This window comes from Sylvia atricapilla, chromosome 7 (assembly GCF_009819655.1).
Source record: "Sylvia atricapilla isolate bSylAtr1 chromosome 7, bSylAtr1.pri, whole genome shotgun sequence".
Taxonomy (NCBI): domain Eukaryota; kingdom Metazoa; phylum Chordata; class Aves; order Passeriformes; family Sylviidae; genus Sylvia; species Sylvia atricapilla.
The window spans coordinates 19,207,125-19,231,892 of record NC_089146.1 but is presented as its reverse complement, the minus strand read 5'-3'; the positions used below and the strand labels follow the sequence as shown (position 1 = coordinate 19,231,892).

At 37.2% G+C, this 24,768-nt stretch overlaps 1 protein-coding gene across 1 annotated transcript in view; it reads right to left on the bottom strand.

Annotated features, from left to right (window-relative positions):
• LRP2 (LDL receptor related protein 2) overlaps window positions 1-24,768 on the bottom strand; it is a 97,826-nt gene that overhangs the window by 28,147 nt on the left and 44,911 nt on the right. The window contains exons 31-53 of the mRNA XM_066323258.1: window positions 22,996-23,162; window positions 21,119-21,262; window positions 20,056-20,165; window positions 18,979-19,156; window positions 18,445-18,658; window positions 17,741-17,980; window positions 17,420-17,608; window positions 15,529-16,449; window positions 14,814-14,979; window positions 14,183-14,341; window positions 12,978-13,267; window positions 11,778-11,981; window positions 11,159-11,401; window positions 10,418-10,543; window positions 8,754-8,873; window positions 7,794-7,925; window positions 6,732-6,933; window positions 5,986-6,281; window positions 4,974-5,490; window positions 3,105-3,257; window positions 2,483-2,653; window positions 972-1,195; window positions 389-566 (exon numbers count right to left, since the gene is read on the bottom strand). Coding sequence (XP_066179355.1) covers window positions 389-566; window positions 972-1,195; window positions 2,483-2,653; window positions 3,105-3,257; window positions 4,974-5,490; window positions 5,986-6,281; window positions 6,732-6,933; window positions 7,794-7,925; window positions 8,754-8,873; window positions 10,418-10,543; window positions 11,159-11,401; window positions 11,778-11,981; window positions 12,978-13,267; window positions 14,183-14,341; window positions 14,814-14,979; window positions 15,529-16,449; window positions 17,420-17,608; window positions 17,741-17,980; window positions 18,445-18,658; window positions 18,979-19,156; window positions 20,056-20,165; window positions 21,119-21,262; window positions 22,996-23,162 — 5,344 coding nt within the window. The remainder of the gene's footprint in view (window positions 1-388; window positions 567-971; window positions 1,196-2,482; window positions 2,654-3,104; window positions 3,258-4,973; window positions 5,491-5,985; window positions 6,282-6,731; window positions 6,934-7,793; window positions 7,926-8,753; window positions 8,874-10,417; window positions 10,544-11,158; window positions 11,402-11,777; window positions 11,982-12,977; window positions 13,268-14,182; window positions 14,342-14,813; window positions 14,980-15,528; window positions 16,450-17,419; window positions 17,609-17,740; window positions 17,981-18,444; window positions 18,659-18,978; window positions 19,157-20,055; window positions 20,166-21,118; window positions 21,263-22,995; window positions 23,163-24,768) is intronic.

Sequence of the window (24,768 nt, the reverse complement as noted above, 5' to 3'; positions counted from 1 at the left end):
TTCCTATCTCTCCACTGCTGTCTCAGTAAAAGGGGCTAGAAATGTGCCCTCCCTTCAGCTACATGGCTTTCCAGGGCCATTGCCAAGCAGCATATATTTGGCAGAAACAGAACCCATTGTAAAAGCTGTTTGTTAAAAAAAAAGGTTTCAGATTTGAGAATTCAACAAGAAATGGTTTCTGGAGGTACATGTTAACAGCCCAAATTTTGCTACATTAGCAATGCCTATAGCAGAAAGAAAAGTTAAAAAGTACTACTTAAGGAAGCACATCACAAACTCATAATTAGAGCAGAAAGAATCCCTAATTTCCTACACCTTTGAACAGACTAAACCGTAAAATATATGCTTAAAAACACATGGAAAAAGCAGTGGTGAGCAGTGGACTTACCTCTCAGTGTCCGCACAGAGAAACTGGGTGCTAGAGCACATTGGAAGGCAGTGGGCTGTATTGCCGAACTGTATGACCATGAAGTTATCAGGACATTCACAGGAAAACCCCTGACCACCAGCTTTTATTAGGCAAAGATGGGAGCAACCACCATTATTGGTGCCACAAGGATTATTAACTGGTAAAACAGAAGAATAAATATTACCATACTTTGTAAATTCCAGAACACATAGGTTTCAATCGACAATAGATTCCTCTAATGCTGTTTTGAAACCTTATATGTAAGAGGTTGAAAACCAAAACCTAGGTAAGTAGGCATCTCATGAGAGAAATATATGTCATTTCATATACACAAAATGTATGCTATTAAGCCATGATGTTTTAGAAACTAATTTAAAATTATGCATTACCAGCCATTGCTTTTCCAAGATAGGGCAATTTATAAATATAAAGTAAATGCCTACATCTGTGCATTTTATTCCACTCAGCAAAGGGAAAAGCTCAGTGCACTCGGGACCCTTTTACAACTAGTCCCCAGATAACAGCTGACCCTCTAAATGCAAATCTGTTTCTGTTTTCTCACCAAATGGTTGTCTGTATGGATGGTAAACATGGATGTCAAATGGTCTGTGCGTGGTATTAACAAGAACAGTCCTTTCTGATCCATCATATTTATTTCCTTTTTCAACTGTCCTTGTGTTCCAGTCAGTCCAATATATTGTGTCTTCAAAAATTGTTATTGCAAATGGATGAGGCAGAGTCCCATCATATACCGTGTGACGATGATGTCCATCCAGGTCAGAGTACCTCCACAAAGAAAAATTCGTGCAAAACAATCAGATAAATGCTAAAACTTCTTTCCATCTTTTCTCTTCACATATTATGTATGCTTATGGTCCTTCATTATTGGTGACCAGAAACACGCAATGTAGAATTGCAGCTTCTTTATGCCCTAAAGACAGATCACCATGCTTAGCGAATTCATTTCAGTATATGGAGGAAAGTGAAACAGGCTATTTCAGGGAAATAAATGGAATAGAGTAACACCCACTGAAACGTACAGTCTTCCCACAGAAGCACATTATCTAGAACAATGAAATTTTGCACGTTTATTGCCTAACAGCAAGTTATTTTTGTAACAAAAGAGACTGGCTTGCCTAGATGATTCTGACTTCTAATAATGGAACAATGAAGACAATAATAGGCTTCCTATACTCCTAAATTTTACACATCTTTCTGATTTAGAGCTTCCTTTGCTGAGCTATCTTTGACAAGCTTTTACATTTTTACTAATACCTTGCTACGTGGGGAAATTATGAAATACAAGAGAGGAGAGAGAGAGAATCATACATATAATTACCTTACATTTTCAAAAAGACATTTTTAATACTTTATCATAGAAATGCCTGCCAGAAGAATTAATGTGGACAAGAACAGAATTAAATACAAATACAGATTTAAATGTGCGTGTAAATACGAATACAAATAGGCGCACTAACAAAAATACAAATTATTCTTTCAAAGTATTTCAGTAATATGTATTTCAAAATAATTGAAGTAGTCAGATAACTATTATTCATTTTTACTGTTATTCAAGTGTCATTTTCTAGTGCTAGAAGCAATGTATAGATTTTCCTTGATTGACAAAAGAATCCCATTTGCTGACAGGAAATTCCATATCATACTTATGAACATTCAGATGTCTTCTAGAGGTTTGTATACAGCTTATTTAGCATATAAACAGTTAAGTTACAGCTCAATCTTTATCTATAAGCAGAAACAAGAGAATCAAAAAATACAGACTTTAGAATCAATTTTGCTTTGGTGCAGGATGTATAACTAGATAAAGAGAAGTTGCATGTTTTAGTACAGAGTGTGAACCTTTTCACTGTAATTTTGGACAGTTTTCAACTTGGTTACTGTGTCATCTAATGATCCATACCATCTACTACTCCAGACATTTTGACTCCAGTTTTCTATAGAAAATAGAAAGTGGGCAGAAATACATATTCTTCTTACAGCATCTATAAATTCTTCCACCACAATCTGACACGAGCAATCATTTAGTTGTTTTAATATTTTCTGTGTACATACTCAATATAATTTAGATGGGCATCTGTCCAGTAGAGCTTGTCGTTGGTGTAGTCTATGGTAAGTCCATTGGGCCACTCCAACTTCGTAGAGATGATCACAGTCTTCTCCTTGCCATCCATGCCAGCTCGTCCAATATAGGCTCGATCTGCCCAGTCTGTCCAGTAAATCTGTCTGTTCAAATGAATGCTTTGAGTTAGGATTGCTGAAGTAAATGCTAGAATCCACACCTGAAATACAGTATTTCCTGCCACTGAATTAAAGCAGAGATGGAGGAAGAAGAAAGCTAATATATTTCTTAGTTTAACTGCTACAGCAGACAACTGGGCAATCATAATTGAATTCAGTCAGCCCCAACATCAACCGAACCACACACATTTTTATTAACCTTTATAGCCTTGCAATCAGAACTTTCTAGTCCATATGGAACCAAATTCCACCTTCAATGGTAGCTGACAACCATGCACATACACTCACAGCAGGCAAGCTTCTATTTTTCCTAAGCTGCAGCTAAGAACTAACACCACAGAAATCTAAATGCAAGCAGCCCATATTTACTTCAGGTTTTCAGAATAGTGCAAGATTATTTGCAAAAGAAAGGAAAAGGACTCTTAAAAGGTCATACCCATATTTCGGATGAACAACAACCGCTCTGGGATACTGAAAGCAGAAAGTATTGTTGGCATCCACACACCGATCCACCAGTTTTTTCCGAAATCTTCCATCAAGTTCAGAGACATAGAGACAATCTCGGTAGGCATCTACCCAGTACAATTTTCTGAAATATTTTAGAGTTAACTTATTAAATATTATGTTTCCCCTTATCTTGCTTCATAACATCCTTAATTTTTTTTTCTCCTAGAAGCAATGTATCCACTGGAAAGGAACACATACTTCACTGACATCTCACCAACACCATGTTCCAGGCTGCCCTTTTCACTTCTGTTTTTCTTGTAACCCCAATCAGTGGTGCCAAATTCAAACTTGCAGGTGCCCAGTTGAGTAATATTATGCCATTTGCCTTCAAATTCCTAAGTCCCTTTTCCCTTTCTGTCCTACCAACAATGGCCAGGAGCAAGAGAACATACATGCAGTGAAATGAACTATGACCAGGGCTGTAAGGCATTGTAGAGAACCCTCAGCTGTTCCATGCTGCCACCTCTGCTCTCATCAAACAAGTAGAAAAGTCCTAAGTAGTTTGGCACTATAATTTAAACTTCACCTAGAATTTTCTAACACTTCTATTACTTTGCCTGGCAATTACATGCAGCTGTAAGCAAAGAAATCATAAAAGCAGAAGGGATGTTTTTTTTAAAAGCAAAGTATTAAATTAAATTAGAACTACAGCAGGATACTCTGAAATTCTCTGCAGAGCTGGTCAGCTCCAGCATCCACAGTGTCATTCCAGAAATAGCCTGACAGATATAATTCTGCCGACACCACCCATTCCCACCAGGGAGGAGGAGAAAATAATCTTCTCCAACCTGTGTTTCTCTGCACTGAAAAGAAGCAGAAGAATTCAACCATTGTACTGTCCTTCAGCCTGCCTGGAATACCTAAATAATAACTGACTGAAGACATAACTAATGGCAGCTGAAATAATTCAAAAGCTGTATTAGAAATGAAGCAGTAGGACCGTTTCAGCTAAAATTTGCCTTTTGCTTCATCACCTCTCTATGAATTATAAAGCATTTGGGGCTGCTGGCAACATCAATTATCATTAGGTTTAGAGAAAAAACTGGCTTAGAAATAAAAACTATTATATGGACATATTCATATAAACACATATATGTTCCAAAGTGAGTTTTTGAACAATTCTTATTGGTTTACAGTCTGATCCATGTTATTTAAACTTTTCATACTTATGTTACTCCATTTGGAAAGCAAGATGAAACACAGAAGACCACTGTCAGAGTGGCCACCATACAACAACATACATTCTGTGGCAGTAAATCAGACTACTTTTTGAAACACAGCAGGTGATTAAAAATTTACCATAATGAGATGTGTTTTCCAATTACCTCACCCATATGCTGGCTTTGTTACAGAAAATCATGTGGCTCATGTTGTTTGAGTGTGTCAGTTAAAGGTGCATTTTTCAAGAGTAAAAGACACATGCTCTTCATGCTCTTCACAGGAGCTAAATTTCACTAAAGCTTACTATTGATTACTTCACCAGGATCTAGTCACCTGCTACAATATTTTGTTTATGCAGAGTGAAACCTGCATGCCAATCCCAACAACTGCTAGCAAACAATTAATGAGAGAGCAAGTCTGACAGAACCTCAGTATACTACATATGAGAGTAATTTAAGTGTAATGCATTAGATGCTGACAAAAAATTTCAGAGCAGTTGTATAACACTGCATCCACAACTCAGACTATTTCAGTATTCATCAGGAATTTCATGTGGAGTGGGGAAAAACCCTAAGATAAACTTCCTCACACATCATTTCTTCAGTATCCCAGAAAGATAAAAAATGTATTTTCTTACCTGCCAACCCAGTCAACAGCGATACCTTCCCCGTTGGGCACATCATCACTTATCACTGCCTCCTTATTTGTTCCATTTAGGAACATTCGTTCAATGACATTCCTCCCCACATCAATCCAGTATAACCTCTTTTCCACCCTGTCAAAGTCCAGTGCCACCACATTTCTCAGTCCTTGCAAAATGAGAGAGTAAGACTGGCCATCTCCTGTGAGATTTCTCAGATAGTAACGGTTGCTAAAAATAAGGTATGGGGAGATATTACTATTTTGCCGGCAACTTTTTCCATCAGGCTCCCGGATATAGCCTGGGGCACACTTACAGATGTAGGAGCCAGCTGTGTTCTCACAAATCTGGCTACATACTGATGGAGTTTCATTGCACTCATCAATATCATCACAAGTCCGTTTATCAGACATAAGTTTGTATCCAGGATGACAAGAACAGTAGAAACTTGTCTGTGTGTCTGTACAGTCATGATCACATCCACTGATTGAAGGGTCACTGCATTCATTTACACCTGGGGAAGGAAAGGAGTTCTATTGAAGCAGCCAGCTAGCAGAATAATAGTGCAGTCACAGTCACTCTGTCTTTCTCTCCTGGCTACCCCTTGAAAGTGCTGAGTGTGGATGTGGGCTGTTGTAAAAAAGGAAAAAAGAAAACAACATAATCTAATATAAGATTATTCTACCACCTCTGAAATCTGTCACAAAACACTGAGTGCAAGGTATGGACTATGGCAGATTTTGGAAATGCAAGGGCAAGGAATCACAATGTATTAAATACATTTTGTTTATATCATTAGCTCATCATCATAGTCAGTTAAAACAGCACACAGTAAGTATGATATAATTAAAGTGAAATAATTTTAAAAATACATTTGTTATAATTTTAGTTTCTGAGGAACAGCTATGGAATAGATATGATTGGAATTAAGGAATAGCCTTTGGAGTGTATTTTTTTCAAAAATGCCTAAGATTTTTAAATTAGACAGTACAAATAAATCTATACATACCACATCCTTTTTCATCACTGTTATCTAAGCAATCATCCAACCGATTGCAGACTTTAACCAGCTCAATGCAGTTTCCATTATCACATTTAAAATGATGGGGAGAGCAGGTGGCTTCTGGTGTACTACAGAGATGTTCCAGCTCATCAGATTCATCACCACAGTCATTGTCCCCATCACAGATGTAGGCTTTGGAAATGCAGCGCCCATTCTGACAGGTAAACTGGTGCTGTTGACACGGTTCATAGACGCATCCTCTTTCATCACTGCTGTCACCACAGTCATTCCGCCTATCACACCTGAAGAAGAATGAACACTCTCTTCAAATATAAGAAGGCAATCACTGTCTCCAGGGCAGATGAATTGAAACATTCTCCCAATTTCCAAAGGTCAACATTTTTTACTCCAATAGAGGAGACTTCCATAAAATGGGGTTTTATTATATAGTCTGATTCTGTGAGTCCTGCTAATACTCCCTGTGTATATTACAGGCTGGACAGAATCACCCCAGAAGAGGTTATAGTGATAATAAGAAGGATTAAATGCTAATAGTGAGCAATGGGAATATTAACAGAAAATTCTAGGGCATTTTCAAGTCCAAGCTAATGCACAAATGCAGAGAAGATAAATAGTTTCATTACAATATGTAGATCTAATTACAACTAAATGGTGTGAAAAAAAAGGTTGAATTAGCTCCTTCACAAAAAGCAATTTTGAGAATCTCTACAGCTGCTTGGCTACCTACAAACCTGTATGTGTTACGGATGCACAAGCCATTACTGCAGGTAAATTCATTTTCTGTGCAAGATCTTCGTGTGCAGTTCTGGTGTTCATCAAGAGCATCACTGCAGTCAGCATCACCATCACAGACCCACGCCCGAGGAATGCACCTCCTGAGAGGGGGTCGATTGTTGGCACAAGTGAATTCTGCTGCTGTGCAGTTGCGGTTTGCTGAAGGAAAAGCACATTCACTAGCCAAGTTATACTCTGTGTATGTGACACCCTCCTCAGCCACCCACACAAAGAGCCTGGATATCCACCCGTAATCCACAATATAGCCATGCCCTGCTGCACATGCAGAGATAGATACCTTTGTACCTTCCTATGTACAAAACTGCACATTGCTCTTTGTGGAGGCTGTTTGAGAGCCAATGCATTCCATAGACAATGCTGACATGTTCAGAAATCTGCACCTTGCTGGAATCTCAAATAAGCTTTTACAGACAGATTTTCTGGGAGGTGAACAGCCTTTATTCCCTGTTATGTTCAAGGTATTCTGTGCTCCAGGGAGCAAACAGAGGTGGCAATATTACAGTTAATAAGGGCAAGGTCTATAAGTATAACCAGCTGTTCTGAAAAGTATCAAGAAGCAGGACCAGGCTTGGTGAACCTCATTCCCTTTGTTCACCCTCTGAACAGATATGCTTACTTTGTTTACTAGCTTTTAAAGATATTAAGCAACAAACATGTGGTTATTAATATGCACAAGATGCAATGCATGATCACCAGGGAGCATCTCCACTGAAGCTGTTCTAGCTCCCCAGATCATACACACGACCCAGTTTAATTATATCTCCATTTCAACTCAACAATTCAAATAAGAATAATTGCAAAATTAGAACTGTGTTTTGTTGTGTGTTTTTACCAGTAAAATATTCAATTCCAATTCAATATCATGAAAATGAATAAATGCTTAATGTGCACCTTTATGGGGTAGAAAAATTGGCAGTGGTTGAGAATTTGGGGGTTGGTTATTTTCTATAAAATACTTGCAGGACAAATTGCAGTATCTACTTGCATTAACCACCTACCACAATTATGTCTTTGATCCTCATCACTCATATCCCCACAGTCATTATCACCATCACAGATCCATGTTGCTGGGATACATCTGCCATCATCACATCTGAACTGGTCGCTCGAACAAGTCCGCATTTGGGGCACTTAAAAATGAACACAATCACTGTGCTTGTTAAACTAACCCGCACTGCCATGAAATCTACTGAGGACTGTATTTCAGGGAGAAGCTTATGACAGTGAAATGTAACATTGAAGCTTACTTGTAAATAATAATAAGATGCAAAATATTTTCTTAAGCTAAAGGTGCATCTCCAACAATGTGCAAAATGAGCTACCAGCCCTGGTGAAACCATAGAAGTATCTTGCCTTGTGTTATTCTTACTTTTACAGTGAGAATAATAACTATGTTATAATATCAATTGTCAGTGACTTCAGTTAGCTCCTTCTTTTCTTCCCTAGAAATCACTTTTTTTTAAACCTCCTACTCTACTCATCTGCTTATTCCCATCTGTTTCTATTGTACATATAGGATTTGTTTACCTTAATACTGTGATACCCATATACTGTGTCAACACTGTTCCCCTCTGCACCCCACATTCCCTTTTCCCCCAAATGTAATACCACATGCACACTTTCTGTACAGTAAGACATCTGCTTTCACATGCCAATACCAAAATACTTGCTATTTTTTGCCATTTGATTAACTACCACCATAGTCTTATAGAGATAGGAGGTTATACATTATGAGTAATCACATTACAAGCAATCAGTTGCTGCAACTAAAACCTTCATATTCCATAAACAGCTTTAAGTATTTAAAACTCAAATTACTCAGTGACTCAGTTAGAGACAGTGAATAAAACCCAGAAGATACTTATTTTCCACCTAGTCTAGATAAAAGCTTCTGCCTACAAGACAAACTACTGATTTGCCACAACCCACCATGTTATATCTTCTGAGTGCAGACTTACCACAAGAGGATGGTTCATCAGACCCATCAGCACAGTCTATTCCTTGATCACAGTACCAATGAGCAGGAATACAACGTCCAGATGTACAACGGAACTCACTATTTGTGCAAGTCAGAGAGACTGGAAGAAAAAACCTATGCATGACTTTTTTTCTGCTACCTTTCCAACTTGTTTTAAGTTGCTTTTGTGTCCACGGTATGCAAAAAATGTTACAGTCCCCAAAAAAGAAAGAGAAAAAAATATGCTAGGAAGGATGTCTTTTCCCAGCCTCTCTGGAAAGAGTTAATTGTACAAACTAGCTTGATATTTGTATGCAAAAAAATGGGCATAATCTTCTCCCTGGGCACATATATCAGCTAGAATTTGCCCTGGAAATTGGATTGCATGCAGCAATTGTACACATGTTCTACATTTATGCTTGAGATTTGTGCACATGATTTGTGCACAGTATATTAATTTCTCCAGTACTCAAACATAATCATGTAACATAGGCATAACAGACTCAGTGCTCTACAGGAAAGCAAAATGTGCACTAAGGAAATAATATCTCACGGTTGAAAATTTTTCTCCTACCAGTTTTTTTTCACTTGCTGGTAGGAATCTTATCTTAATGGCAGTGAAGAACAAATCATAACACTGAGTAGCTCCAGCTCAGCATTCTGCAAGTACTCTCTGCACTTCAGCCATGCCCCTTGATCCTGGCATGTATAGGGGGTTTTGACAAATTCTTCAGTAGTTACCAATACTTTCCTGTACCCTCTGATGGTTTCAAAATACCAGAAGGATTCAGTCTGGCTTTTTAACTTGCTCTGTGCCGTTAACAATGGAAATCAAAGACAGTTAACTATTGCTCATTAATATCTTGGTGCTTCTTTCATTCTCTCTCTCCCTCTTCCTTGGCCCTCACCACTTCTCAATTTTAGTAATTGAGCAGGGACATAAACAGTAGAAAGGACAAAGCACACCTTTGACAAGCAACTATATATATATATAGACCTTTGACAAGGCCACTATATATATATATATATAGGCCTTTGACAAGGCCACTATATATATATATATATCACAACCTGAAAATATTGATTATGTTTTATAAATTGATACATAATATTTTATATGGGGAAAGTACTACCTAACTTCTACCTAATAAAAACGTCCTAGCAAAGTTAATCTGGTTTATAATTAAGGCTGATTGAAAATCAGGCACTTCCATATTCTAACTGGAAGCTACAATGAACAATGAATCATATTCTAAAGCATACATAACCACATGAAAGATCTAAAAGAAATTTGAGACTATAGACAAATTAATTCGGTTAGCAGGAAAAATACTCTAATGTTAAAAGTTACGGAAAAAGACAGCTTTCTGTAATACTTAAGTGCCAAACACCCTGTAAAACAATAAAATACACAGATCAAAATAAGCAAAAGGAACAATCCTCAAATGCTGTATTAAAACTCTGCAAAAATATATCATCCTTTTTATTAGATAAAAGCATTGTTTAGATAATTAGGAGCTAATAGTACCATGCATATATAACTTCAGTACTACAAAAGTAGATGTTTTGAAAACAGTTGGAGTTATATTAAAAGAAAAGAGCAGTGGAATAAATTATAGAAGTACCAGAGAAGTAACAAAGGCCCTCTTAACTCTCTTAACTTACCACAGTGAGTAGGACTCTCATCACTCATATCCCCACAGTCATTATCACCATCACACAAATATGTTCGAGGAATGCAAATATTTGTGCTTTGACATTTTGTATAACCAGACTGGCACGTACGCTCCGCTTTAAGGAGGGAGGAAAAAAAGCAGAAGTTCTTTAGAGCTATTTTAAATACTGTTATGCTGTTATTTTCATGAACTGCAAAAATAGCCAATATTGAACTAATCACAGTTTACATCTTAAAGAAAACAAACATAACTGATAACTTTTGTAAGGCACATAATTTTAAATTGTGCCATTATGGGATCACAATATACACTCCTGATTATTAAATATAGTAAAATCAATATAGCATGACAAAGTAACAAGCCATTGTCAAATTCCAGGCTAATCCTGCAAAAATATAAACCCTGAATCCAAGTTATCTGAAATAATCTTTTTGAAATCCATGGGATTACTCACAAGAATTAACATTACATACTGCATGAGCATTTTTTGCTTCAAGGCAGACTACTTGAAGCAATATTTATTATCTAAATATCTTAGAGTGTTCCAGAACCTGATTTCACAATTCTATTTGCTTCAAAAAGCACTAAACAGTACTCGTAATGTAAATTTTAAAAACTTTTGTCCATTTTGCTGATTTTGTAAGATTTCTTCAAATAAAACCACATTTCCCTCTTCCTTTGTCTAGAGAGTCAGACTCAAAGAGGCACTAGATACTAAGGCTCAACTTACGACAATTCCTCTCATCTGACGTGCCATTGTCATAACAGTTGTTTACTCCATTGCAGACGTACTGAAGGGATATACACCTTCCATTATTGCAAGTAAATTCTGTGCTGGAGTCACAGGTTCGGAACAAGCAGCCAAGCTCATCACTGTTATCTCCGCAGTCATTGTAGTGATCGCAGCGGTAATGGTAGGGTACGCATCGCCCATTGCCACAGGTGAAAGCCGTTGGCTGACAAGTATGGAAAGCTGCAGGAAATTAAAAAGGAAAAAACAAAAGTGGATAAAATGTAATCCAAGTTCTCTGGCAAAGTAACAATTAAAATCACAATATTTTTACCTGCCAGGGCAAACACAGCTGCAAAACGGACTGCATGAAAAGTAAAATACATACTTGAATTAAAAAATTAGAAATTGGCTATACATGACAAAAATTCAATACTACAGTGCTTCTAGATTCTAAAGCAAACCACTAGTCATTCAGACCTCAAATCTGTGAGCAAGCAAGGGGTCATTTCCAAGCAACAGTCATAAGATCCACAACCACAACGCTGTAAAGGTGACAGAGACTACAGAACAGGCAAGACAGAGTATACTTTCTAAAGCAGTTATTTTAAATGCTTACCACACACGCTCTCCAACTCATCACTGCCATCACCACAATCATTGTCATTGTCACATTTCCACAGCTCAGAGATACAATGTCCATTAAGGCATGTGAAGAAACCAGTATCACATCTGGTACCATTATCCACGATACAATGCTTGTTGTTATTGGCTAAATACCAATGACCTTCAGAGGGGCACTGACATTCTGCACCAGCTGGGCCTAAATTTATGTTTAACAGTTTAAAAAAATAAAAATAGGACACACAAAAAAGGAAAAAAAATTAAAATTGATGTTTTATATAGGGTTTAAGGAAAGTGTTCATAGAACACACAAGAAAAGGCAAAGAAATTCTCATAACTCCTATATCATCTATTTACTTAGGTAGTGGTGTGGTGACTTAGCCGGACTTTTATCTCAGTTAAGCACATGCAAACCCTTTAAAACCCACTAAAGTTATTTCAGAGTTTCTTAGAGCAACTGAAATCAGGCTTTGGCATATCTTAGTACTTTGTTTGTTGTCCCAATGTCTTTTTAGTGGTGGCAAGATGTCATCTGATGCTTTCAAATATGACAGCTATATCCACTGAGACTTTATCCCTCAAAATCAAAACAGGTGTTCAAAATTTCTTACAGTAGACAAACTGTGTTTCTCAAAATTAATGAGAAGTTTGAGTTGTTTTCAGGCAAGACAGTTCTTTAATAGCATTTAAGATGCTACAAAGGAAAACAGGCACTGAATGACCTTTTTCAAAGTCAAGGGTCATAACTTCAAAAAATCTACAACATATGAAACAGCTCTGTAACACTTATGTAATAGAGAAATAGCAACCATAACTTTTTAAAATGTTATGTAGGAAACATCCGATCAGTATACAATAAGAATATATACTCTTAAGGTAAGCATATCCTGCAGCACTTACTTAATGTCTCATCCAAGGAAAGTTTAAATCCCAGAAAACAATGCTTTGGTCTAAGTTAGAGAAACCCATATTTTTACTTGTGAGGATTCTCAGACACAACCCCTAAGTGTGTTGGTGAAATACCATGATCTTAAATGGCAATCATTTTGACTGCATTTAAAAATAAAATGGATATTAAAAATTTGTGAACACTAAGAAATATTTCAGCTGCCCCCATGTGACTAGAATTGTTATAGTCTAAACTCTAATACAGGAATACAGTAATAGCTTATAGTCATCAAGCATAACGGCTTACCTGGTGCACAGATGTGACTGCAGCCACCATTGAACTGGTTGCAAGGGTTCGTACACTGCTGCTGCTTACTTTTTGCCCAGACATGAATATCCATTGGTCTTTGTGGAAGATTCATGATCATTACAATCTGATCTGAACCATCATACTTATTAGCTCTATAAATGCTTCGTGTGTTCCAGTCTGTCCAATATATGTGCTGATCAAACACTGTCATTGCAAATGGATGCAGAGCAGTGCTAACAATTACCTCACGATTTGCACCAGTGAGGGTGCATCTCTCAATCTTCTGCCTACAATAACAAAGAAATTATTACATCTTAAAAGAAGTCTTTTAAGAAGTCTTTTATGTATAAAACCATGCTCTAATTAGTCCGGCAACTGACATCCAGCATTTCAGTAGTGTTCACTAGTATCTTGGGTGCTGCTATGCTCCCCTACCTCCATTAATTGGAGTTTGAAACAGAAAAGTGTATGTTTCTTTTGACATCCTGAATTCCTCTTAAAATAGACATCCCATTACAAGTGTCTTGCCCTCTTGCATGCAGATAAATCCAAAGAGCCACCTTCTTCCCAGAAGATTCCATAGAGGCACAGGCCATGGGATTTATTACATTACAGAGAACACTCTTCGGATAAAACAAAGCAATCTGAAAAAGAACTCCTACGCTGAAGGAATCAGAGGGGAAAGATCTGATTGCTGCAGTAGTCTCTCCCAGACCATGGGTGTATTCGGATGTTTAGAAAACTAAACTATTTTTTAAAACTTTCCTGCTGATGGAAGAAACTCTGTGGCATAAATTCAAGGGTAGAGCTCTGTCTCTTAGGCAACAGCAAAAATATCAGGCCAAATTCCACAGGCGAGAGGCATTAACTGTGAGCAATGAATACTGTAAAATGTTTACTGGGATTGTATTCTGTCTGAATTGCATGTAAGACAAATAAACTTATGGCTGATACAAATGCATAAAGCAGAGAAAAAAAATCAACAGTGTGACATGATATAACTTCTTATTGCACAGTAGTTTCACATCCATATCGAAACGTGACATTGAATTGCTACTAAGTAACTCCTAACATTCTATAATGTCAAGTACCAGATTCAACTGAAATGCTGGAAAACAGCTAAGAAATGAGGAAAAAATAAATAACAGAGGTATTAAAATATTAACCAAATGTAAACCAACAACTGTGTTATCAATACATACAGATTTGCATCAGCCCAGTACAGCTGCTGTTCTTCATAGTCCAGGGTAAGTCCATTTGGCCATACCAAGTTTGTGCTCACAATAGGTGTTCGGAAGTTTCCTCCAAGTGTAGCTCGTTCAATCTTTGCATTTGAACTCCAGTCCGTCCAGTACATATACCTGCCAATAACATGGTTATATTTTCATAAATCAAAACTCACAAATTCTGCTTTTGGTAGTATTTCCACTCTGGTGTCCCTCACTGAACCGTGCATTGTCAAACTACAGGAAAAGATCATCTATTTTGGCTCACATTGATAGTGGAGTCTTCTAGAGGGATCACTGGGGTCCACTGCAGTGAACTTCAGAAAACATTTTCCAGCTCCTAAGCAAATCCAGTAAAGTCAGTTAATCTCTTTCTTATCTTTCTTAATTATAACACAGTATAAGTGGAAATGAAATTAAAAGCACAGTATCACACAGTAATGACCCCATCCTTTCAGGAAATGTTTTGATACTGAAACAAGAATTCTTCTGAAGCACTCAAGGAATACAACAGAAAAAGGGTTAGGGTTATAGGAAGTGTCTGGCAGTCTCTGTCAAGGTCTAAATTGCAGTTCCACCTGCAGCCAGAACAGAGCGCAACACGTACCCTCTGCAGGGATCTAACACAATGGCTCTTGGTCGCGGCACCCGGGCGATCACTGTGCGGTTTGATCCATCCACAGCCATCGAGCTGATGGTCTGATTGAGGTAGTCACTGTAGTAAACTCTGTTGTTGATCCAGTCAAAGGCTATGCCATCTGGAGTCCCCAGGTCTTAGGCACATGCAAGCAAACACACACAAGCTCAGCATGGTTTCCTGAGATACTGCAGCACTCTTCATCTATTATAATTTGGCTACACCAAAGACTTCTTTGAAATGCCACTGGCATCAGTGCAGATCTATCCATTTAAAGACCTGGAGTAGTAATACTTGGGAATCAGGCAGACCTGGGTACACAATAGTCTTGCGAAGACCTTTCCCTCACATAGATTTAAGTTCTGATTGCTATTCTTCGAGTAGCAGGAATCCTCCCTCACTCCATTATATTAATTTATTACATACAATTTTAATTTATTATGTATCATTTTATATACAGAATAATATCTATCCAGTTTTATCTTTCCATTTCATTGGAATCAAGATGAAACAAGAATCTTAGAAAAGGAAAAAATAAGGAAGAAAAAAGAGCATTTTATAAGACATCTTAACTAAGTGGTCGACCTTGACCTTTAGCATAAAATCACCAGTTGAGCTAGTGGTAGGTGCTGCAGGTCATTTTTTTAAAAGCTGATTACTTTGTACCATATTTCAGTGCACTTACCAGATGCAACTACGGTTGGAGAGCCAATTGCTGAGTAAATACTAACATAACTGATTCTTCCTGTTCCTGAAGGATAACTTTGTGTAAAATATATTCGGTTGTTTATGCTGTCAAAATCCAGGGCCACAGCAGTTCTTAAGACATTGACTGCGCGGAAGGGAGGACTGTGGTTTTCAGGATCAAGATGGATACTTCTGAGGGCATTCTCAAGAGCAAAAATCAGGTAATCATCTGTTGAAATGGAACATCTCTTGCCATCACTGCCTAGTGTTCCAAAGGCACAACCACATTTCGGTGTCTGAATGTCAGGGAGGGCAAAACAGAGGTGAAAACAACCTCCATTGTTGTCCAAACAAGGATTGTTGTTGACATCAAGGGGTGAACGTGACTGGAAATTACTGTTGTAAATTGTAACATCCCTTAGCCAATTAATGTTATCTCTTATTACTGTTGGCTGATCAGTATTGCCTGGCTGCTTGCTGGCTTGGAAGACTTTTTTCAGGTTTCGATCCACCCAGATCATGGAATTGCCAAAGATAGTGATACCATATGGAGTTGGATAGCGACTGCCATAACGTACAATTTCAACATCACCACCATCAGGCTGAATTCTTGCAATCATATCTAAGGAATCATCCACCCAGTAAACATAGCCATTGCTGTGATCTATGGCCAACCCACGAGGTGTGACAATGCCCTCAGACACAAGAACTGTTCTGTTGGTGCAGTCAAGAAATGCACGTTCAATCTTAGGATTTTGCCCATAGTCTGCCCAGAAGAGATATCTGTTTTTTGGGTCAACCACTATGTGCCTTGGCATGTCTATGGTAGTTTTCAGAAGCACACGGCGATAAGTTGTGTTTAAACGCAAAACTTCTATAAAAGTCTCTGTCAGGAATGCATTTGTAAAGTAAAGATTTCCTGTATAAAAAAACCAAACCAAAACAAATCAGAAAAGAAAAAGTTAGTATTAGCACCAATACCTGAGAAACACAAGTTGCTAAAATACAAAACCACAAAATGAATAGCCAACATAAATATGTTAGTAGTTGGAAGCATAAGGTATTTGACTACAATCTGATGAATTAGAAAGAAGACAGCAAAACTGACAGTAGTCAATTAATTTCTAAATCCTCATGGATTTCCATGTGTATCAGTAGTACAGTTGCCTTTTAAAACACACGACTAGGAAATCCATGTTATGGCACAAGACTGTATACAGGAACTAAATTAAGTGTTTACAGCAGACGATTATCCTAAAACTCATCCCAACAAGCCTATCAATCAACTGAAGAACTTTTGCAGAACATACATACAGTACATATATATATATAAGTAAAGTATTAATGGCGATTGTTGACTAATACTTTCTCAAGAGTTAGTATATGAATTAATTTCTAATATGTTTAAATAGGAACACAAAGTGCACATATGAAAAGATTAAATTTTTTTCTCCTTTTTTTACTTTTCATTATAACTTATAATATGTGTATGCAGTAATCCGAGGATAGATGAAAAGTCGTTTCTTATTTACAATGTCATAAGACCAGTTTTGTGTGCATTCTTCTCTGGTACATCTGGTACCATGTTTTCACAATGGTAATATACAGCTCCATACAAGTGTACAGACAAGAAGAGAGGCCTACATAAATATTAATGCATCAGGAGAGAAAAGGCCCTATACATCTTCTCTGATAAACTTTCACCTTTACACATATATAAATGTAAGAGCCATTCATAACTTCCTCGTATTTTAAAATCAGACCATTAAACCACAAGTTAGAACCACAGCACTTCCATTCAAAATAGTTCCATTAAATTCTGCTTATGTTAGCCTAAAAATTTTATAATATGTAAAGAATAACATTCTCCTAAATGCAGTTGTGCTTACCTGCTACCCAGTCAATTGCAATGCCACGGATCCCATTTCGTCCTATTCCATTTGTAACAACATTTCTAAAATAAGAACCATCAGGTTTAATTTTACGTATTGCATTCTGAGAAGAAACTGTGCTACTGAAGTCACACCAGAAAATGAAACCAGAAGGCATATGAACATCCACATGAAGTGCATTTCGTCCTGAAATATTTTGAAAAGTATTAATTAATGATTTTTAGCTAAAGTAACTTATTTAAAATATGCACTATGCTAGAAAGAAATGCAAAAATACTAGGCATGACAGGAGGTTTTCCTATTATAATATTCACATACCTCTTCCTGCAAGTGGTACCATGGCTTCAGAGTGATCTGATGTCTCTAAACTAAATCCTTTAATTGCAGAGAGCATAGAAACAACTACAAATGAACTGTATGGGGAACAGGTTCTGTTATCAGGATTTAGCTGAAAGCCAGTAGCACAGGCACAGGAGAATAATCCATCAGGTACAGGCAGGCAAAGCTGCTGGCAAACTCCAATATTATTACTGCAGCCATTTGAGGAACCAGCAGAATCTGCAAAAGACGTACATGGCAAAACAAAAATCTCAACTGTATCATCACAAACACCCATGGACACACACCCAAATTCATACACTTGTATGATGTATTAACAATCACCTGACAAAAATAATGATCCTAGTCATTATTATACATTGTATCACAGATGTGTTAGCAATGGGTTTACTGATCTCTTGTCATCCAAGATCAATGGGGCCAACACTCAGATAAAACAAATTTGAAGCTAAAGTAACAAAATTTCTTAGCCAATACTACTTTAGTAAAACTACATGAGCCAATAGATGCCTTAACTAGATACTGGAGTATGTCTTTACTAAAACCAGGCAAAACGCTTCTGACACTTTTCCTGAAAGCCAAATCAAAGCATTTCCTTTGAAAGAGCAAACGTTCTGTCTCTAAGGAAGGTTCAAGTTTCTGCAAGTTGAATATCCTGGAACACCTCTCTAGCAAATACTCACTGTCTCTGTAATACACACGTAGGCTCTTCAGTCCTGGGACATTATCTCTCAGTACTACTTTGTTTGCACCGGTGGCCTTGTCAACTCGCTCAATTACTTCATAATCTCGATCAGTGTAGTACAGAAATGTACCGTACACAGCAACTCCCCAGGGATGAGAAAGATGAACCACCAGAGTCACACGATTTGTACCATCCATATTGCCTCTCTCAATCTAAAAAATAATTTTAAAGATTAAGATTACATTTCTTATACTAACAGTTCAGTGTTATAATATAAAATGAAAATGTAATGCATGATACTAAAATCTCTTGTGTGCATGAAATCTTTAGGTACAAGGTAGGAAGAAAAGGCAGGTAGTATATGATTTCTGATCTTATACTTTTGATGGTGTTTAATAACAACAGCTTATCCAGATTTTGCTTGGTCCTGCAACTCCCATTTATAAGAGAAAAGTGATGTAGCTGAATCACTCATGTGAACCACAGAGGCAGAGACAGGTAAAGAATCATTTATTAAAGAAATATCTCCTACCATGCCTGTGCTTGTGACAGCCCAGTACAACTTTTGTTCCTTAATGTCAATGGTAAGGAACTCTACATGGTCCAGGTTGCCAGTGAAGAGTGTTTGTATGTCTGAGCCATCCATGTTTGCACTGGCAATCTTTGCTGGGACTCCACTGTCAGTTCCCTGGTCTGTCCAGTACAACTTCCTGTAACAGACATTATCAGATCTGTTAGCAAAACTGGCAAGAGAAATCAGTGGACCAGAGTCACTTGAACATATGCTTAAATCCAATTCCTCTGTCAGTCAAATGATTCAGAACATGCTGAACAGAGCTCATGTTGAATCAAGCCACAATGAAAAAGAGCTTATTTGAGAAAGAGAAGAATGCTTGTTCTTTCGACAAAGAGAAACACCTGCTTCTCTTGAAAGAGAGGAATGCCTCTTAATTAATTTTTAGAAATCCATAACCTTGTCTGTATCGCTGTCCCATGATACCATCAGCAGGTAAATGCATTAGAGTATTACAGATATAACAAAAAAGAAGGAGAATAATAATTCTGTTTCACAGATGGCTTCAATATTTCACAATGGGTTTGGTTTCAATTTTCAATTAAAACTAGAGTCAGGAAAAAAATCTAGATGAAACAGAAAAAAGGCAAATTTTTCTTTCTGGGAACAAGAAGCAAAATTAAGTTTAGTGCTATGCTTTTTGACATGTGACATTTTTCCTGCATAATATGTCTTTCTATTAGGCTCAAGTCAGACATCACAAGATATTTTGCAGAAAAACTTCAGAGTTCTCTTTATTCTGGGTTCCCATTCTTCAGAGATTTTTTCACAATCATAACTTTCTGAGATTATTTTTGATTAAAAAATGGTACCATACAAGCACATTGTAAATGAAGGAAGACAAACATCTATGTAATAATTTAGGAGGCTATGCACTTATATTTTTACAGCTTAAAAAGAGTAAATAAATTCTGCACAAATACGAAACAAACAAAAGCATGTCAAATCCAGGATGAAATCTAAAAGCCCTAAAACCCAAGAAAAATATGAAGAATATACTCATGAGCAAATACAACAGCAGTTTTGCAAATTTACCCTCTTGCTGGATCAACTGCCAAACCAATCGGTGTGCCAGCTCCCAGAGAGGTGCCATCATTGGTAATCAGTGTTTTCCTGTACATTATCTCACCATGCAGCTTCAGGACCTATGCAAACATTGAACATATCAGACCATGCAATATAGAACTTATGGTACATCTTGAAATTACAGGAATGAAGCCTAAATCAACATGGAGTTGTTGAAATTGCAGAAGACTTTCTCAAATACCATGAAGAAAAAGCATATTGTCCTGTGCTCTAACCATCTCCCTTCTCTAACATGCGCCCCTTGAAGGAGCTGCTTGCCACTCAGAACCTGGCAATGTAATGAGTAATGATCCTAGGTATAAAAATAGTTAATCTCTCAGTTTCCGTAATATCTTCAAGGCTTGAATGGGTTGATGAAATTCTGATTTAAGAAGCATCCCATTTCATTTGCTCAAGTTACATGCCCCTTAATTTAATAGCAGGCATTTATATTTTGGAACAAGAACAATAATGACTGGGTTTCTTCACAGTCATTACTGTATTGTATATTACTTATCCTCCATTTCCCTACTCTGAATGACAATTTTATCCTTCACATACCATGAGACTGCTCATCTCCAGAAAGCTACATAATATGTTATCAAAGCATTTGGGAATGAATCTTACTGCCTTCAAGGGCAGCATTCCTTTACTATCAGAGGCACTGCATTGGGATCATTGATTTGAAGTAAGGATAGTAACAACAGCAACTCTAGCCATCACATATGTTGTGTGTCAAACACTAGAAGCCTAAGGAATTGTAGGGAGAAAACAAAAAGAGAGATTTATACGCAACAAAAGTTTTCAAGATAGATCTATAAAGTGTCCAGAGCATACCACTTGCACTCTTTTTAACTATTTTCAAGTTTAAGTTTCTGTTCAAGTTTGTAAAATATTTTTCTACAGTCAGATTGCACTTTATAATAAATATAATTTAAGATTTCACTAAATAAATATTACTAATTTCAACCTGTATACATAACAGTGAAAAATCCAGGCTCTTCTTTTCGAGCTGTCCCTCTTAAATAATTACCTCAATTGACTGTGTCCCTGGATTAGTGTAATACAAGTTTGCAGATATCCAGTCTAGTGCTAAACCAATAGGTGCACCAATAACAGCTGCTGGAGCAAAGACCGTCCTGTTGGTTCCATCTGACCTCACTCTGTGAATTTCACCCTTAGGAAAAAATGTAACAAAAGTTAAAAAAATGTTAAGAGCAGAAAACATTCTTCTACTCCAACTACACTAGCACTTCTTTTATACTGCAATCTTTTCTAACATTAGCCCAGTTCAAGAATGGAGAAGGCAGAGGCAGAGATAGAGCAGCACCAGGATTCAAAACTGGAGCACAGAAACTAGAGAAATATCTTTTTTTCAGAGGGTGATCCATGACTGACAGAGGTGTCTCAGCTCTCATTTGTTTGGGAGCAACAAGCCTGAGGCCTGCAGGTCAGGGATACAGTTGGGGGCACAGCCCAGAGGCACACATTTGTCAGGCTTTGTCAAGACTCACCTAAAGCAGAGCCAACACCTAACACTTAGCCTGCAAAGGCACCTGCCATTTCACTTGCCATGATTTAACTTGCTGTTAATGGATGCATCAGCCCTTGACCCCCTGCACTAATGTATACATCACCAGTATCTGCTGGCTGACATCTGTCAAGAATATTTTTTCAGACTGCAGGGAAGATGAAACATGCCCAAGTACTTCAGTAGTTTCTTGGGCAAAGGTTTGCTTAAATAGGTCTGTTTAAACACATCATTGAACTAAACATTCTAATTTAAAAAAATGAATAATTAAACAAATTGAAATTTTTTAGGAGTGGCATAGAATACACTTTAAAATAAGTTATTTAAAAATTCTATTTACTTCAGAGCTGGAAAATATAAAGAAAGCAGGTTGGGGAATAAAGCAAAAATCTTGTGTGGATGAAATAAAACAAGTTTGTATGAATTGTTTCTGTTAAAACACAATTACAGAAATCTCCTTATCCAGAATCATACTTCTCAAAGACCTAATTACAACTTTTCTTGACAAAAAGAATTGTTTTTAAGTTTCCAAGAGAGAAGACATATTGCAGAATCAGTAGAATCTATAATTTCCTATCACAGCTGTCTCACAGACTACCAGAGATTTTTTTTCCTTTTGAATTGTCCATCCACAAAAATTATGGTTTGGGATTTTTTGGGGTATTGGCATTTTGTTGTTATTGGTTTGGTTTGGTTTGGGTTGCTTGGTTGTTGGTTTTGGGTTTTTTTGACAAGTTAGCCTTATGGAACACATGTAATTTCTTAGTTCAGGACCAGCAATAAAAGCAATTACTCAAACAATTAAAATCAACTATTGAAATTAGTTCAAATTAATTTTTAAATCAGTAAGCCTCATATGTGCTACCTGGAAATTATTGTGAGTTTGCAACCATTTTCTGTTTAAAGGGAAAGATGCCTCTCTCTGATGTTACCTCATGAAGTTCTCAGACTAAATGCACAGACATTGATTCTAATGTTAGGTGTCACTGTCGAATGCACTGCTCCCAGAACACTGAGAAGAGTTCTGGCTGTGTTTGCAGAATTGATGAGTAAATCAAGAGAGAAGAGAGAGTGGACTGTAGCACAGAGGCGCTGAGTGTGGGTCTGTCAATGCTTTCCAGTATTTCCTGTTCATGTCTCCAAGCTAGAAAAAACATTAATCAGATGTTTCTGCTGACAAAAATAAGAGCTACTTTACAAAAGAGATGAAGTTTCTTTACTTGTTTACAAACACCATGCCACAACAACAACAAAACCCTTCTATTCCATTCCTTTCTATTTATCAAAATTCTTACCAGCAATGCTAACATATTTCAGTCCAAAACACTTTTTAAAAATAAAAAATTAAGTGCACATTTTGAACACAAATCCTAACTTACTGGATTTTCAACCCAATAAATCATCTGTTCAGTGTCATCAAAGTCAACATCAACACCATTTTGAACTCCTGCTATTGGAACCATGGCATCATTTGTCTTCTCCTCAGGGTTCAGGGAAATTCCGTAAATTATATTATCTCTTACAGCAATAAGGAAAGGGTGTTCCACTGTGAAAACAAAGAGTAATTCAGAGTTGCTTCTCGTCAAGAAACGGCATTATGATGTGCTTTCCCCATCCCACCCTAAAGTTCCCAGATGCTGAGAATGGTTCGATATTAGCAGTGATGTTTTGGAACCACTTACATAGGGGTTTGCTCCCTCACTATGAATGAGGTTATCACTTACTGAAACTGCTGTAACATTTTAGGTTTCAGCACTGAGCAATTGCAATGCACATTCTGAGCAGAAGGAAGTCAATAAGGCAGGACCACTCGCTGCCAGACAAAAGAAGGATATTTGTGCAGCTGCTGTAAGCTCCTTTTTCAGATCTCTGAGAAGGGGGACCAGCCAGACAAGTCTCTGAGGATTCTGCAGGACCTGCCTGTGATGGGTTCTAATGCTTATTATGCAGGACTCACAAGCATGGAGCAATGTCACTGTGGCAACTGCTGATCATTATTATTAAATATAACTGCAGCACTGTTTTCTTGTTTTATCCCTAAGGGAACAGACATACTGCCTTATGGTATATTTACTTTTAGGTAAACTTGTACCCTTATGCTTAAATCTTATTAACAAAGAGCAACTTGTCAGGTGACCTGAGAAAATGCATCAGAGTGAGACAGCATTTGCATTTCCTATCCGCTAGGGACTAGGGGAAGAGAATCTCCTGAACACAGATACCCCTCTTCCTTGTGCTTTGGTCTTTGGAGAACAAATTCTAGCTTCCTCTTCTCACAGGCACAAGCTACCACTTAACAGGGAACTGGGCTGCTGTAGTAGTAACCCATTTCCTCTTTTATAATAGATCAAAGACTTGGTTGGTTGGTTTGGTTTTGATTTTCTTTACTAGCTGCTTAATATATTTATATAAATTTTGCAGTAAAAATTTTGCCATGAAAAACAACAAAACACAGCATCATTGCACCTCTCAAAAATTATTCTCTATACTTCTCTCTGGCTGCGAAGAAGTATTTGGCAAATCTAACTTACTGCTTCAAGTTTTACCCCTATGCAAATCTATACAATCAGATTATTCTTCATTCTTATGATGGAAAATGGAACAAATTACCTGAGCTATAGAGATATAAAAAGGTGTGTAGCTTCCTCAGATTGGCATTAATATAACTTCTGCAATTCCTAAACCTAATGCAATTTACAGAAAAAATTATAGTCCACATAATATTAATGTATTGCTATATTAAATATGCACAGGTACCATGTTAATATAATATTTTAATATACACAAATTCCATTGTTTCCAAGCCAGCTTGCTACACTACCATTTTTTATATCAACCTGAAATGTGGCTTAAAATAAAGTAAGTACAAAGGCAAAAGTATGATAAAAATGGTGCAATCCTAGAATCAATGAAGTTGGTAGCATTTAATATGCAAACTAAGTAAGAAGAGACCAGCAATATCACTGTTTGTAGAGACACTGGGCAATCAAATGCATGCAGCTCAGTTTAATCTTTCTTCTGAAAGATTGTGCCAGCCTATTAAACAACGACAGCAGGGAAAAGAATAACAGTAAATATTAGTAAATAAATGCCAAACGCCTATTTATGTGTCATCATCTAACCATCAAACAGCCTGGGTTGGAAGGGACCTT